Source organism: Mesoplodon mirus (assembly GCF_964341445.2).
Source record: "Mesoplodon mirus genome assembly, chromosome: 12".
Classification (NCBI taxonomy): Eukaryota; Metazoa; Chordata; class Mammalia; order Artiodactyla; family Ziphiidae; genus Mesoplodon; species Mesoplodon mirus.
This window is the reverse complement of record NC_138988.1, coordinates 404268-417616: the sequence shown is the minus strand read 5'-3', so window position 1 is coordinate 417616 and position 13349 is coordinate 404268. Positions and strand designations below refer to the sequence as shown.

General features: G+C 54.9%; 1 protein-coding gene across 8 annotated transcripts in view; it reads right to left on the bottom strand.

Moving 5' to 3' along the window:
* The window catches only part of SLC41A3 (solute carrier family 41 member 3), an 81191-nt gene that overhangs the window by 7302 nt on the left and 60540 nt on the right, over nucleotides 1-13349 (bottom strand). For 6 of the 8 annotated variants that reach the window (XM_082637196.1, XM_082637198.1, XM_082637195.1 and 3 more), the window contains 3 exons: nucleotides 7110-7181; nucleotides 3462-3606; nucleotides 1173-1319 (listed from right to left, as the gene is read on the bottom strand). In XM_082637196.1, the coding sequence (XP_082493322.1) occupies nucleotides 1173-1319; nucleotides 3462-3606; nucleotides 7110-7181 (364 nt within the window). The remainder of the gene's footprint in view (nucleotides 1-1172; nucleotides 1320-3461; nucleotides 3607-7109; nucleotides 7182-13349) is intronic. The other 2 variants (XM_082637200.1, XM_082637201.1) reach the window with 1 other exon arrangement.

The window sequence follows — 13349 nt, the reverse complement described above, 5'->3', positions numbered from 1 at the left end:
GGCAGCCAGGAGCGTCACCGCTCAGGGCCGTAGCCTCCCAGCCGCGGTGGCCGTCTCCCTGGTGACAGCATAGGCGCAGCGGCCGCAGGCTCGCCCTCATCAGCGAGGACCCACCTGACTGCTGCCCAGCCGGGACCCCCGAGATAACCCAGTGTCTCACTGCAGGGATGGGTGACCCAACAGGACTTGACGTCCAGGGTGTGTGTGGAGGCGTGGGGCTGGGTGCAGAAGGGAGGAGGGCCCGGGGAGGCCCGTAACTCAAAGTTACTTTGCAAATCAGACTCCATAACTAGTCCGTGCACAAATCTTTGAAATTCAGTGTGCTTGAAGAATAAAATTCGGCGTCTTACTGTTAGATCTTTACCTGCACTTCGTGAACTTCCAGCATCTTCCCAAACCACCCCTTCCTGGTGCTGCAGGCCTTTCCTGGATGGCTGGGGCTCGTGGAGCCGCGCCACCCTCACTGGGAGCGTTTCCTGGGCCACTTCTGTTGCCCACATGTAAAAACCGGCGATTCCTTAAACCTGGGTCCACAGGCCCACCATGCCCCACGTTTAAGCTTCGCTGCTGTCCACTCCACCCATGGAAGCCGTGACTGCACTCGGAACTAACATCTGCTAGATTCAGGCAGGCGTGCAGCCATCCTGGGGGGCCACACAAGGTGGGAGGCCACAGACGGGACACTCGGAGCGGGTGCTCAGCTATGCAAACACAGTGAGGGAGCTGCCGGCAAGGGGCTGCCGTGTGTCCACAGCGTCCAGGGCACGGGCCAAGCTGTGTCCACACGTGGACCTGGGTGACGGGGGGGGCAGTGGCCACAAGGTCTTGTTCCCAGAACGTGTGCAAACGCCCCCTCGGCGGCTGACCACGTCACAGGTCACCTTCTGAGGAGCCTGGCTTCTGCCTCCTTGGCTGTGATGCTCCTGCCTGGAGTCACCTCTCGGGCAGCTGGTGTGTGTCCGGCGTGAACTATGCCCCCCGTGAGGAGGTGCTGAAGCACCCAGACCAGCCTCTGTCAGAGGTGGACACTGACAACCTGTACATCTGCTGCCCGGAGAGACCTGTCCCCATGGTGCATTGGAAAAGCTGGCGGCACCTGGGGGGCGACCCCCATCTGCCCAGTGACCCCAGGCCTCGCCTATAAAAGGACAGACCCCAGCCTTGGGCCCTACCTCTGTGTTTGTGGAAGAAGCTGCTGACGAAAGCCAGGAGGGACAAGGTGATGAGGTCTCCCAGGCTGGCCGCGATGGGCGTCGCAATGTTGTCCGGGTTGATCCCGAGCTTTCGAGCGCCGATCACTATGCAGACCATCAGCATCCCTGCAGGGGGAGGGGACAGGCGGTCGGTGAGTGGGTGGCAGGGCTGCCCAGGAGCTCGCTGCACCCACGGAGCTGCCCGCTCTCGGGCTCCCTCCCTGGGGCCACGAGGCTTGGACTCTGCCCTGTGTCTCGTGGGCTTGACGCTGTGGAGTGGCCCAAGCACTCTGATGACTCCCTGAACCGTCGGGGAGACGCAGGCAGGTGGTTCCTGGGCTCCCAAACTTGGGAACTACAGGTGTGATGCTTACAGCCCTCCTGGCAGGAAAATGGACCCCAAACTGCTCTGAGCAGCAGGAGCCCCGGGGAGGGGGGAGGGGGGGCAGGGGCAACTGGCCCATGCGTGGTTTCCAAGGGGCAAAGCCTGCGGGGAAGACGGCAGGGTGGGGTCTGGGACAGCGTGGGGCAGCAGTGCAGGTGGTCCCTGGAGGGAGGGAGGGAGCGAAGGGGCGGCACACGTAAGGCAGCACGGCACCGGGGGGCCTGAGGGGCTGCCAGGGCCCAGCACGTGGCCGCGGGTGCAGGGCGACGTCCCTGCTGAACCTGAGAGGCCCTTCCTCGTGGCCGCTACACCTCCCAGGACCTGCTTCTGTTCTGACTCGGTTCTGAGGCCACTGTGATGTGCTTCCACCCCCCATGCCACACTGCCTGGGACAAAATCCAACAGCACCTTGTGTGGCCTTTACGAAGACACTTCGCACCTTGGCCACTGCTGTTTTAACACTGGACGCAGCGTGCGGTCACTCGAAAAGTAACCACAGCTGTCACAGTGCCATCGAATGCTGCTGGCCACGGTCTGTGCTGTTGTGTGACCAGGTCCCAGCAACTTTATTCTTCTGCAGTGTCAGTTGTAAGTGAACTGACACTGCCTGGCTGAGCCAGTGGTCTGCTGACAGTCCCACAGGGATGCGCACAGGACACCACCGGTTTGAGATCACTTGTTAGAAACCACCAGCACCACTGCCCGGCTTTATGGCTCAGACAGGCTGAGGTCATGCTGTGACCCACCACCTGAGTCCCCCTCATCTTGGGATAGTCCCGGCCATGTCCTTGCCACTGAGGTGCACCCCATCTGAGGCCTCAGTCTTCTCATCTGTAAAACAGGAGCTAGGATGGCCCATGGGAACAGCACCGCCTTCTGGAGACTTGGTGTCTCCTAGGCTCTGTTCTCTCAGAAGGTTCAGCCCTTCCTTGGCCCAGACGTGCAGGCAAGCAGCAGGTCTGTGAACTTGCTCCTGGGCTTCCGCGCTCTGGCCCTGCCCCGACCTGGGCTCCTGCACGGGGATGCAGCCGCCTGGTAGGAAGCACAGCCACCGAGTAACCAGCTTCATCCTGCTGGGGGCCAGGCGAGTGAACAGTCGACTTTACAAGGCTACCCCTCTTCCTGGACCTGCGTGCGCTTTGCATGATACACATAGACACACGGCCCAGAGAGAACCAGTGTGACCACCGTCCATTCAGAAAACCTGGGAGCTGGCTGGTGGCTGGGTTAAGTGTGGAGAGAACCACGGGCTCTGCACTCACACTACTTGCTTGGTGGAGGAGCGGACAGTACACAAGTGAACACGCGCGTGAAGCAAACAGCGTGACTGCGAGCGAGTCAGGGAGGCCGCGAGACTGGAGTCACGCGTGTGCTCGCGCACCGAGGGATCACCCTGAACTAGGACGAGCCCTGCGGCGTTGGGCCCCCAGTGTGTCCCAGGCTCCGGGACAGCAGCTGGCACACAGGAGGCTCGGGGAGTGCTGAGGGTGAACAGATGCGCAGCCACTGGGCTCCCCACTGATGCGCGTGAGCTCCCCCGGGCCTGAGGCGGCGTGGCAGGAGCAGGGTGGGGACAGCAGATGGTAGAAGAGGACACGCAGGCCCCTCTCGAAGGAGCTGCCGTCGTAAAGTAAGGGACAAGAGAGCTTCAGATATTTGCAAGAGCTCCAAAAGGAGCGTGAAGCGTGGTGGCCTCAGGTGGGGGAGGGGGCGCAGGACCTGCCTTGCCCCAGACCCCGCCCGGGCCCTCCCGGTGGCCAGTCACAGACAGATGTGTCTCCGCCCCGGCAGAGGGCAGGGAACCCCTCGCCGCCCTCCAGGTCAAGGTGGGTGTGAAGACCCAGCGGTGCCCTGACTCACACAGGACCCCGAGGGCTGCTCACCCAGGGCGCAGGCCGCCAGGAAGGCGGTGATGACGCTGCTGGCGCACAGCACCTCCGCCTCCGCCATGTCCAGCTCTTGCCCCGACGCCGCGCCCAGGAGCAGGGCCGCCACGGCGGCCAGGAGCCCCACGACGGCGGCCTGCACCTGCGGGCAGAAACCAGACGTGAGGCAGGTCTGCTGACCTCTCCCGAGCGCAACAAAGCCGACAGACACCCCCTCCAGCCCGATCCCTGCGGAAACCACTGCCCCGCCCTGTCCTTCCCCGTCATCTTGCGTAGGGTCCTCGGTCCAGGGCCTCCCGTGTTTCCTCACAACCCCTCTGACTGGTCTGGACAAACGTGCTGTGACCTCCAGCAGCACAGACAGTACCCCCGACCCCCAGAAATGCCCAGGACCCCCGGGAGACACCAGAGCTGTCGGAGCTGAGGCCCCAGCGCACACGCGGGCCGGTCAGGCTCCGCAGACGAGAACACGCCCCAGCTCACACACGGCATTCCACTCGGTCCCAAGGCTTTTCACGGTACCTGCCAACTCATTTTAAATTTAACTTTCACAAAAATGAGCAGATGCGCAAGAACAGCCATAACAACTTTGAGAAAGAAAATGGAAATTTTGGCATTTTCATTATGAATATGTAGTTTAAAGCTATAGTATTAAAACTGGGTGGCTTGGCAGAGAAATAGACAAATAGGTCAGCAGGACAGAACGGGGTCCAGGAATTGAACCGTGAATGTGAAAATTTTTAATTTAATGTATGAAAATTTAATCATGAATATATCAAAGTTTACTATGATGAAGGTGGCATTTCAAATCAGGATGGAATACATAAGGTAAGAGAAACCGGATATTTGCTTGGAAAAATAAAATAGATTCTGACTGTATACCGTTCACACACATATACCTAAACATAAAAACATAAGTGTGAAACGGATGAAAGTACTGAATAATGTGTTTCAGATTTTGGATTAGGGAAGGCCTCCTACTAAAGATGAAACATATAAAATCTGTAAAGAAAAATACAGGTAAGATTTACAAAGTCCAAGCATGACTTCCGTGTGATAAAAGACACCACAAAACAAAGGCAGGGATAGACTTGGAGAAAATACTTCCGTCTTACATAATAAAAGATTAGTATCCAGAATGATGAGTCCATTTTACCAAATCAACAATAACCATAATGATGATAATAAGATAACGTGATAGAACAATGCATAAGGGGTATGACAGGTAAGCCACAGAAAGGAAATACAAACAGCTAAGAAACACACAAAAGATGATCAAATCCCTAGTAATCAGGAACATTTTAAATAAAATCCCAATTGGAAGGTTAGGATTAGGGTTATTTGTAGCCAGGGCTGGTCCTCTATTAAAAAGTAAGTGCTGTTTGATTTTCTTGGCACTGGGGTCTCTGCTCATCGGGTAAATGGATGGATGGTGTATACTTCTTACCTGTCGGATGAAGTAAAGTCAAAGGTCGACAGTACAAAGTACACACGGACAAACACGCGGGACGATGGTTGTCTTACACACTGATGGTGGTAAAATTGATACAGGAATTCTGGGAGGAAATTTGTCTTATCCAAATACCTGATCTAGCATTTTCCCAGGGAAACGTGCACATGCGGACAAATAAGCACATAACATGATGGTGATTGGAGCTGCTCTGTACAGAGTGACATCCATTCGTTAAGCCACCATTAAGAGAAAAGTGCTATTTACGAAGTTACACGTACAGTATAGTATGTTTTATGCATAGAAACATGGGAACTCGTGTGGTCTGTGTCTGTGGGCACATCCACGTGTCTGCAAATACAGAAGGGGTTTAGAAGAGTCCTTCCCATGCTGCTGAGCTTATAAGGAACTAATAATTGAAGTTTTTTTTAAAAAATAAATTTATTTATTTGTTTATTTTTGGCTGAGTTGGGTTTTCGTTGCTGCGCGCTAGAGCGCAGGCTCAGTCGTTGTGGAGCACGGGCTTAGCTGCTCCGCGGCATGTGGGATCTTCCCGGACCAGGGCTCGAACCCGTGTCCCCTGCGCTGGCGAGCAGATTCTTTAACCACTGCGCCACCAGGGACGCCCCGTTTCAATTATTAATACCAACGCTGTTACTGCACCAAGAAAGCAGATACTTTGTAATCCTTTCGGGAAACATCTAGAGCCTTGAACTGTTCATACCTTGTGAACTTGTGGGAAGTTCTCTTTAAGAAACCTATGCAAAAGGAGAACATGCTCACTGCAGTATAGCTTATCGAGTAGGAGCCTGTAACTGCAGGTGCCCCGCAGGGCGATGGGTCTGTGAGCGGACGGGCCGAGCTTCGCAGGTCTGCACAGGCCCTGCAGAGCCAGCCCCTGGCGGCCCTTCCCTTTTACCCGTGAGGTCCTGGCTCACGTATCACTCCTGGGTCCACTGTCGTGATAGAATATACTGAAGTTATTTAAAAAGTTTAAGTATGGAACTTACTACACCCTTTATGCTTTGATGTTAAGCTTTTTAAAAAATGGAGGAGACCAATTGCATCCACGCTGTGACAGGACCACGTGCCAGGCCAGGGCCTGCCCACAGCAGGACCTAATCGACACTGGTTGAGGAGGATTCGGTAGGAAAAGAAACGCAAAACCAGTGACTGTTGCCGAGGCGTTTACCACCCGCCCCTGCAGACCCTCTTCCGGGGCCTCATGAGAGATTGAACCTCCAGAGGCTTCAGCCACAGGCTGTAGCCCCGGCCCCTGTGAAGCACCTCGGTGGACGAGGCAGACGTCTAAACACAAAACTGTGTCCAGGACGGCCTGACAGCGCCCGCAAGGCCCAGAGAGGCAGCCAGTGTCAGGTTGGAGCCGGGTCTGAGAAGAGTCCCCACCGGGTGATGGGGAGGGGGCCAGCCCACCCCTGGACAAGGGGGCTGGCAAAGGGGCTCCAGGGGGAGGAGGCCCATGAGCTCGAGGGTTAGAAAAGGCCAGGCAGGGGCCGTGCAGGAGCGCACTGGAGTCCAGGTGCCTGGACGGGGAGGCCAGGGCAGCGGGGCTGGGCTCCAGGTGGCCCACGGGAGGGTCCTCAGAGTGGCCAGACGTAAGGGTGAGGGACACAGGCATGCTGAGGGCTGCTGGGTTTCTAGCCGGGTCAGACGGGAGTGTTGCGTGCGAAGGCACGCGAATCCCACCCGACGAGCCACACAACAGCCCATCTTACAGATGAGGCCCCTGAGCTGGGCCACCGCAGAGCGAGCTTCCAGCCCAAACCAGACAGGGTCAGGGACTTCAAAGGGGTGTGAGGAGGGCAGGCGACGGGGCCGGATCTGGGGACCCTGCTCTGGAGATGCCCAGCGGAGAGCTGCAAACGGGCTCCGGACCCCAGGTGAGAAGTCAAGCCCCCTCCTGAGTCTGTGTGTCCTGCCCAGGGCGGCCTGCTGGTCAGTGACGGTCTTGCCTGCACGCCAGTGCGACCTGGGTCCAGTTCTCGGCGTGGCCACAGCCTGCCCCGACCAGAGGAGCCCGGGAGGCTCTGGATACAAACGCTTCCCACTGCTGCCTCGGGCTTCCCGGCTCCGTAAGACGCCCCCGCACCCGCCCCCCGCCGCGACCCCATAGTTAGGTGGAGACACAAGTTTGCGACGCGCACGAAGCATTTACGGGACAAAGGCGAGGTCACCTGGATGAGGGCGAGGTTACTGCTGATGACTCTGTGCTGCTCCTGGGGGTCATCGATCTGCCCAGTGTTGGCCTAGGATGGAAAGATGGGCAGAGGGTGAGTCGGGCGGCAGTGCCGAAGCCAGGTCCACCCTTCTCGGAGAGGCGTCTCAGGACAGGCCAGCCAATGCCCCCACTGCTGCCAGAGCCACTGTCCTGCCAGCTTTCAAAACAGTGACTCGGGGCTGGAGAGGTGGGGACACAGGCCCAGCTCTTCCCCTCACAGGTGTGCGATCACACATATACGTGCACACGCGGGCACACGTGTCACCAAGAACCTCAGCCGTTGACCAGCCGGTCCATGAGGGGAGCCGGGCTCCCCCTACCCTGCCATCCCTCCTCCCCGCCCACGAGTCGCAGCTCACGTGACCAGCAGCCACTCACCCACCTTGGCAAAGTGTACTGCTTAAGAAACGTATGTAAGTCCCTCTTCTCTTGGGATAAAAAACCGAGATGGGAAATGCAGCTTTCTCCTTTAAAAGGGGGAGCTGCCCCTAACGTCACAGCCTTCGCCAGCCAAATTCAGGACGTAGATAAGAAGTTTCACAGCAAATGTATTTTCTTGGCTCCCATTGTAGTGAGTTCACTACGTTACTGAACTCTGAGAAAAATACATAATCCTCTTTTTTACTTTTTTTTTTTTGGCTGCGCCGTGCGGCTTGCGGGACCTTAGTGTCCTGACCAGGGATCGAACCCAGGCTCCCTGCAGTGGAAGCGTGGAGTCCCAACCACTGGAGGGCCAGGGAAGCCCCCAGAATTAATTTTCTTCGTACAAGTAAGGGGAGGCTTCTTGTCTTTGGGCGCCTGGGACACATCAGGTCACCACTGTGAAGCCCCAGTCAGCTCTGGCTTCATCCAGGTAGCCTGACACCTGCCTCGGGTGTCCTCCCAGGAACCAGGGCGCAGGTGAAGCAGAGCCGCAAGGGGCCCACCGAGGCCACACCCACTCCGCCCGCACCACCCGCCCCCCGGGCCCTCTGCGGCCCAGAGATGCCGGTGCCCGTGTGTTGGTTCCTGTGAGTCAACCAACTGCAACGTATCAGGGTAGTCAGAAGGCTGGTGCTGGCCCACGACCCCCAGTACGAATCAGAAAGGGAGTCCTTCCTCAAGAAGCCTCACTTCCACTGGCTGGGACGCGTGTAAAACACGTGCACAAGTCTAGGACCCGTACAACCCACGAAGCAGCATGGAGGTGCCTCCTGGCCTGAGACCAAGTCCAGGCTGAGCAGGACAGGGAGCGGAGGAGAGGGTGCCTGGGGATCCCATAGGGGTGAAGGCGGGGAGAGCCGGCGGGAAGCAGCTGCGGGTGTCAGGGAATTAGGCCAGGGGACGGCAATGGGGCTGACGGGCACTGGATTCCCGTCCAGACACTGGGGAGTGTGGGTTTCGGATGAGTTATCCACGTGGAGGCTGAAATCGGCCAGGATGGTGGCGGGAACTGGTGTGCAGATGATGACCCTCACAGGGTCCATTATCCAGGGCCGTGGGGGATGGAGCCATGAAGGAGGGAAGGAACAGGGCTGGCCAGGAGGGTGACCCTCGGGCAGGGGCCCTCGGGCAGGGGGGTCAGGTCTCCATCAAGGTACAGAATGACGGTCCTGGAGACGTCAGGCTAGGAGCTAGAGGCACAAGGCCAGTCCTGGCACAGGCTGGGGCCTTTCAAGACTCCAAGGCAAAGGAGTGGGAAGCTGGAGCGTCTCTAGACCAACCCAGATTCATCTCAGCAGAAGCAGCCCGCAGGCCCTTCCTAAGCCTGCGTTTGGGTCACATACACTCAAACATCTTCAGTCTCTCTTAATCTCACGAGCCCTTACAGCTGCATGGAACACACCTCCCTGCCCTGTGATTCTGCCTGCAGCTCAGCCACTCGGCCTCTCCTTCAGCGACAGGCCCAGGTGTGGGAAGCAGCCCCTCCTCCCGTCCCTCAGGTGAGGATCACTTCCTGCCGCTACCCGGCCTGGGGAGCCTTGCCACCCACAAGCTCGCGGTGGACCCCTCCTTAATCCTGCTCAGCTCCTGTCCCGGCACCTCTGGTTTGCTGCCAGGTCCTGACTTGCCCAGCGAGTTAGAGCCTCACAAGGTCATCGGCCCATTCGCAACAAAAAGTACTCACTGGATTAAGAAAGAGGACTAACCCTTGCTGTCCTCCTTCCTCAGATTGGAGGGTGGTAGGGAAAGACAACCTTCTAACTTTTTATTTCTAAACAAATGTAGACTTTTTTTTGCAAGAGTTCCAAAGTCAGCGCAGAGTTTCCCATATACCTGTCGCCCAGTTTCTACTGGCCGTAACACCTTACAGCAGGGGTCCCCGGCCCCTGGGCCGCACGGCACGAGGTGAGCGGCGGGCCACCGAGCAAAGCTGCATCTGCCACTCCCCGTCGCTCACGTTACCGCCTGAGCCATCCCTCCCCACCCCCCACCCGTGGAAAAATCGTCTTCCGCGAAACCGGTCCCTGGTGCCAAAAAGGTTAGGGACCACTGCCTTATAGAACCACAGGACAGTCATCAAACTAAGACGTTAACACTGGCTCAATACCACCAACTAGGTGACAGGACGTATTTGCACATCCCGGCTTTCCCACCACTGTCCCTTCTCTGTTCCAGGAAGTAAGTTCGGATCCCGCACTGGCTCCTTGGTCTTCTCCAGGCAGTGATGGGTTCTCACCTTGACACCTCAAGGAGTGCTGCTCAGGCATTCTGCAGAAGGTCCCTCAACGTGGGCTTGTCTGGCACCTCCGCACGACTAAACTGAGGGTGCGGGCTCAGAGGGAAGAGGCTGCCGAGGGGAGGTGCCTTCTCCGCATGCGGAACCCGAGGCGCATGACACCACACGGCTGATCACAGATGCCCTGACCTCGGTGGAGGTGCATCTGCCGGGATTCTGCCCTGCGGACTCACTGTTTTCCCTTCCCCGCATGCTATCAGCTAGAAGGCCCTCACCAGGCCGGCCCCGCGCTCCAGGGGAGGGGATTAAGCTCCTGCTCCTACGTGGAAGCAGATCGAAGCTTTGGGGACACTTTCTACAACTACCAGAGCGGTTCACAATTACTGGGGGAGATATCTGAAGCCATGCACACATCCTGTTTCTCCTGCAAGTTCCACTCAGTGCTACTGCGGTGTCAGTGCCTCTAGGTCCTCTTACGGATGGAGCCAGGAGACGTGCGGGTATGCACCCTCACCCCGCTGTGCACACACGCAAATTTAGTTTCGTCTCCCTCTGTACGTCCTAAACAAACATGAGTTTACACGGATACCTCTGACTCCAGCCCAGCATCACAGGGCTCACCACGGCAGTGAGCACACAGCCTTCAGACACACACTGGAAACGAGAAGAGGCTTCTACGCTGTAACACAGATCCAGAGGAAAGCCTCGGGCATAGAGAGCAGGGGCGCTAGGGGGACAGAGGACCCACGCCCGGAGCTGACGGCAGGACACGCTTCCCGCCCGGGACGGGAGGCCCCGGGGACAACAGGCACCTTGGACAGGTGGCGACTTGGCTTCAACAAGAGGCGCCTCTCCTCTCGCCTGACCGGCTTGTGCCAACAGCGAGGGTGTGTGCTGGGGTCACAGGCAGGGAAGTGTCCAGAGTGGCCTCAGTAAGAGGGACACAGACCACTGAGACCAGTGAGCGGCTTGTACCTCCAGGGAACACACTGTGATGCCCCCCAGCCATCAGGGGGTCACCTGCTCTACAGAAGAAGATCCACAGACTAGGAAGAAACCCAAATAGAGGATGCTCCAGTGACCAAGAATCCCTGTCCCCTGAAGGCCACAGTCATGACAGACTCAGCAGACTCCACAAATGGAGGCAAAAGCCTAAGGAAGCAATCAAAACAGAACCCGAGTAAGACTGTAGGACAGCTAAACCAGGGGGTGGCAGAGTCTGGTGCCTTCGCACAGGGAGAGACGGTCTGGGGTTCTAGAAAGCACAGACTCGGTCTCTGAATGTAAAGTAAAACACAGAGACAAGCAGGACTCCTCACAATGACCTCAGCCGCACAGAGCTTGAAAGCAAGATTAAGAGAAAATGAATGAAATGAAAAATCAAGCGCAGGTGTTTCCCAGAATGAAGCACAACCAGACAGAGAGGGAAAGAAGGCGGATCCAGAAGCTGCACGTGTTCACGTTAGAGAGAGGGTGGGAATGTGAACGCATATCGGAATATAAGAAATCACAAAAAATAGGGTTTTCATAGAGCTGAAGACAGACAGACGTTTTTAGATTGAAAAATCTAAGATGTATATAAGGTAAGGAAAAACGGTCCATGCCAGAAATACCACGGTGAAATTTCAGAACATGGATGATTAAAAAAAATGCAAAATAAGTTCAGATAGGGGGACTTCCCTGGCCGTCCAGTGGTTAGGACTCTGCATGTGCACTGCAGGGGGCACGGGTTCGATCCCTGGTTGGGGAACTAAGATCCCGCAAGCTGCACGACACACAGCCCCCCGCCAAAAAAAAAGTTCAGATAGGAAGATAAAATCAACAGACTACCTACAAGAGATGAGACTCAAAGGGACACAAGGCCACCATTAGCAACACTGGGTACAGAGGACACTGCAAGCCTGTCTCAGTTGAGGAAACGTACCTGTGAACACTGCCTCGCTATCCGGCCAGGCTGGGGTCAGCTGTGAGGATAAAGGCCCCGTCACACTTGGGAGTCCAGACAGTTCACCTGCCAGGACCCTCCCCTGAAGCAGGTCCTGGACGACACATGCAAACCAAACTAAAGATACATTTAAAAGGAAGCTGGCGGGGAGTGACATCAGCCAGAGGGCGGACAGGGAAGCCCAGCCCGCACTCCTTGGAGGAAACACAGGATGAACCACACAGACTGATCACAGCAGCTCTGTGGGAGGGTTAGAAGCCCTGCAGCAGCCAAGGAAAAGCCTCACCCACGACGGTAGGAAAGGTCGTTGTCGCCCTCGCCCCACTCCCCCGGCACAGCCCCGCGGAGACAGGAGGCAGCCGTCCAGCCCCTGGGCCTCCCCTGGGACAGAGGGAAAGAATGGACTTGTCTGTGACCTTCTGGCTGGTCTAGGGGCTCCCAAGAGACGGGCTTCTCTCTCACTCGACTCACAGATCAGACCGGAAGCTAGCATAGTTTATGTACCAGGTCAGGACAACAGATTTAAAGTCCGGAAAGAAAAAAAAACCTGTCAACAAGTAATTCCGGCAAAAACTGTCTTTGAAAATGAGGGGGGATTTAAGACATTTCTAGATAAATAAAAGCTGACAGAGTTCATTACCACTAGGCCTGCCCTGTGGTCAATCTTAAAGGGAGTTGATGAAAGGATGATCAAAAGTCACTCAAATATATATATTGAAAAATATAAAGTTCTCCAGTAAAAGCAAACACACAGCCAAATATAAAAACCTGTGTATTGTAATTTTGGTTCATAACTCCACTTTTATGCCTTTGTAGGATTTAAAAAACAAAAGCATAAAAATAATTAAAATCTATATTACTGAGTACACAGTATATAAAATGTAATTCATGATATCAATAACATAAACGGGGTAGAGCTTTAAAGGAATAGAATTTTTGACTAAGTTGGTAGCAGTTTAAAATAGATTATTATAACATTAGGATGTTATATGGATTCCCCAAGGTACCCACAAAGAAAACATCTACAGGACATACACAAGAAAAATGAGAAGTGAGTCAAGACCTATCACTACAAAAAATGAACTCATCAAAAAAAAAAAAAAACTCATCAAAAAGACAGAAAGGGAGAAAATGAGGGGGAGAAAAGCTATGAGACATAGAGAAAACAAATACCAAAACGGCAATAATTAGTCCTTGCCTATCACTAATTACTTTAAATGTAAATAAACTTCCCAATCGAAAAACATAAATTGGTAGAATGAATTTTTAAATATACAAGATCCAACTACATGCTGTCTACAGGAAGGTAACTTTAGATTTAACGACACACATGGATTGAAAAAGAAAAGCTGGAAAAAAGATATTCCTTACAAATAGCAACCAAACAAGAGGAAGGATGACTGTACTAATATCAGACAAGTCTCTAAGTAAAAAACTGATCCAAGAAACAAAGACGGACATTATATACTGATAAGAGGACTTTGTATATTGATAAAATATATATTGATTATACATTGACAAAAACCACCAGGAACACGTAACAGTTATAAACATACGTAGACCAAACATCAGAACTCCTAAATATAGGAAGC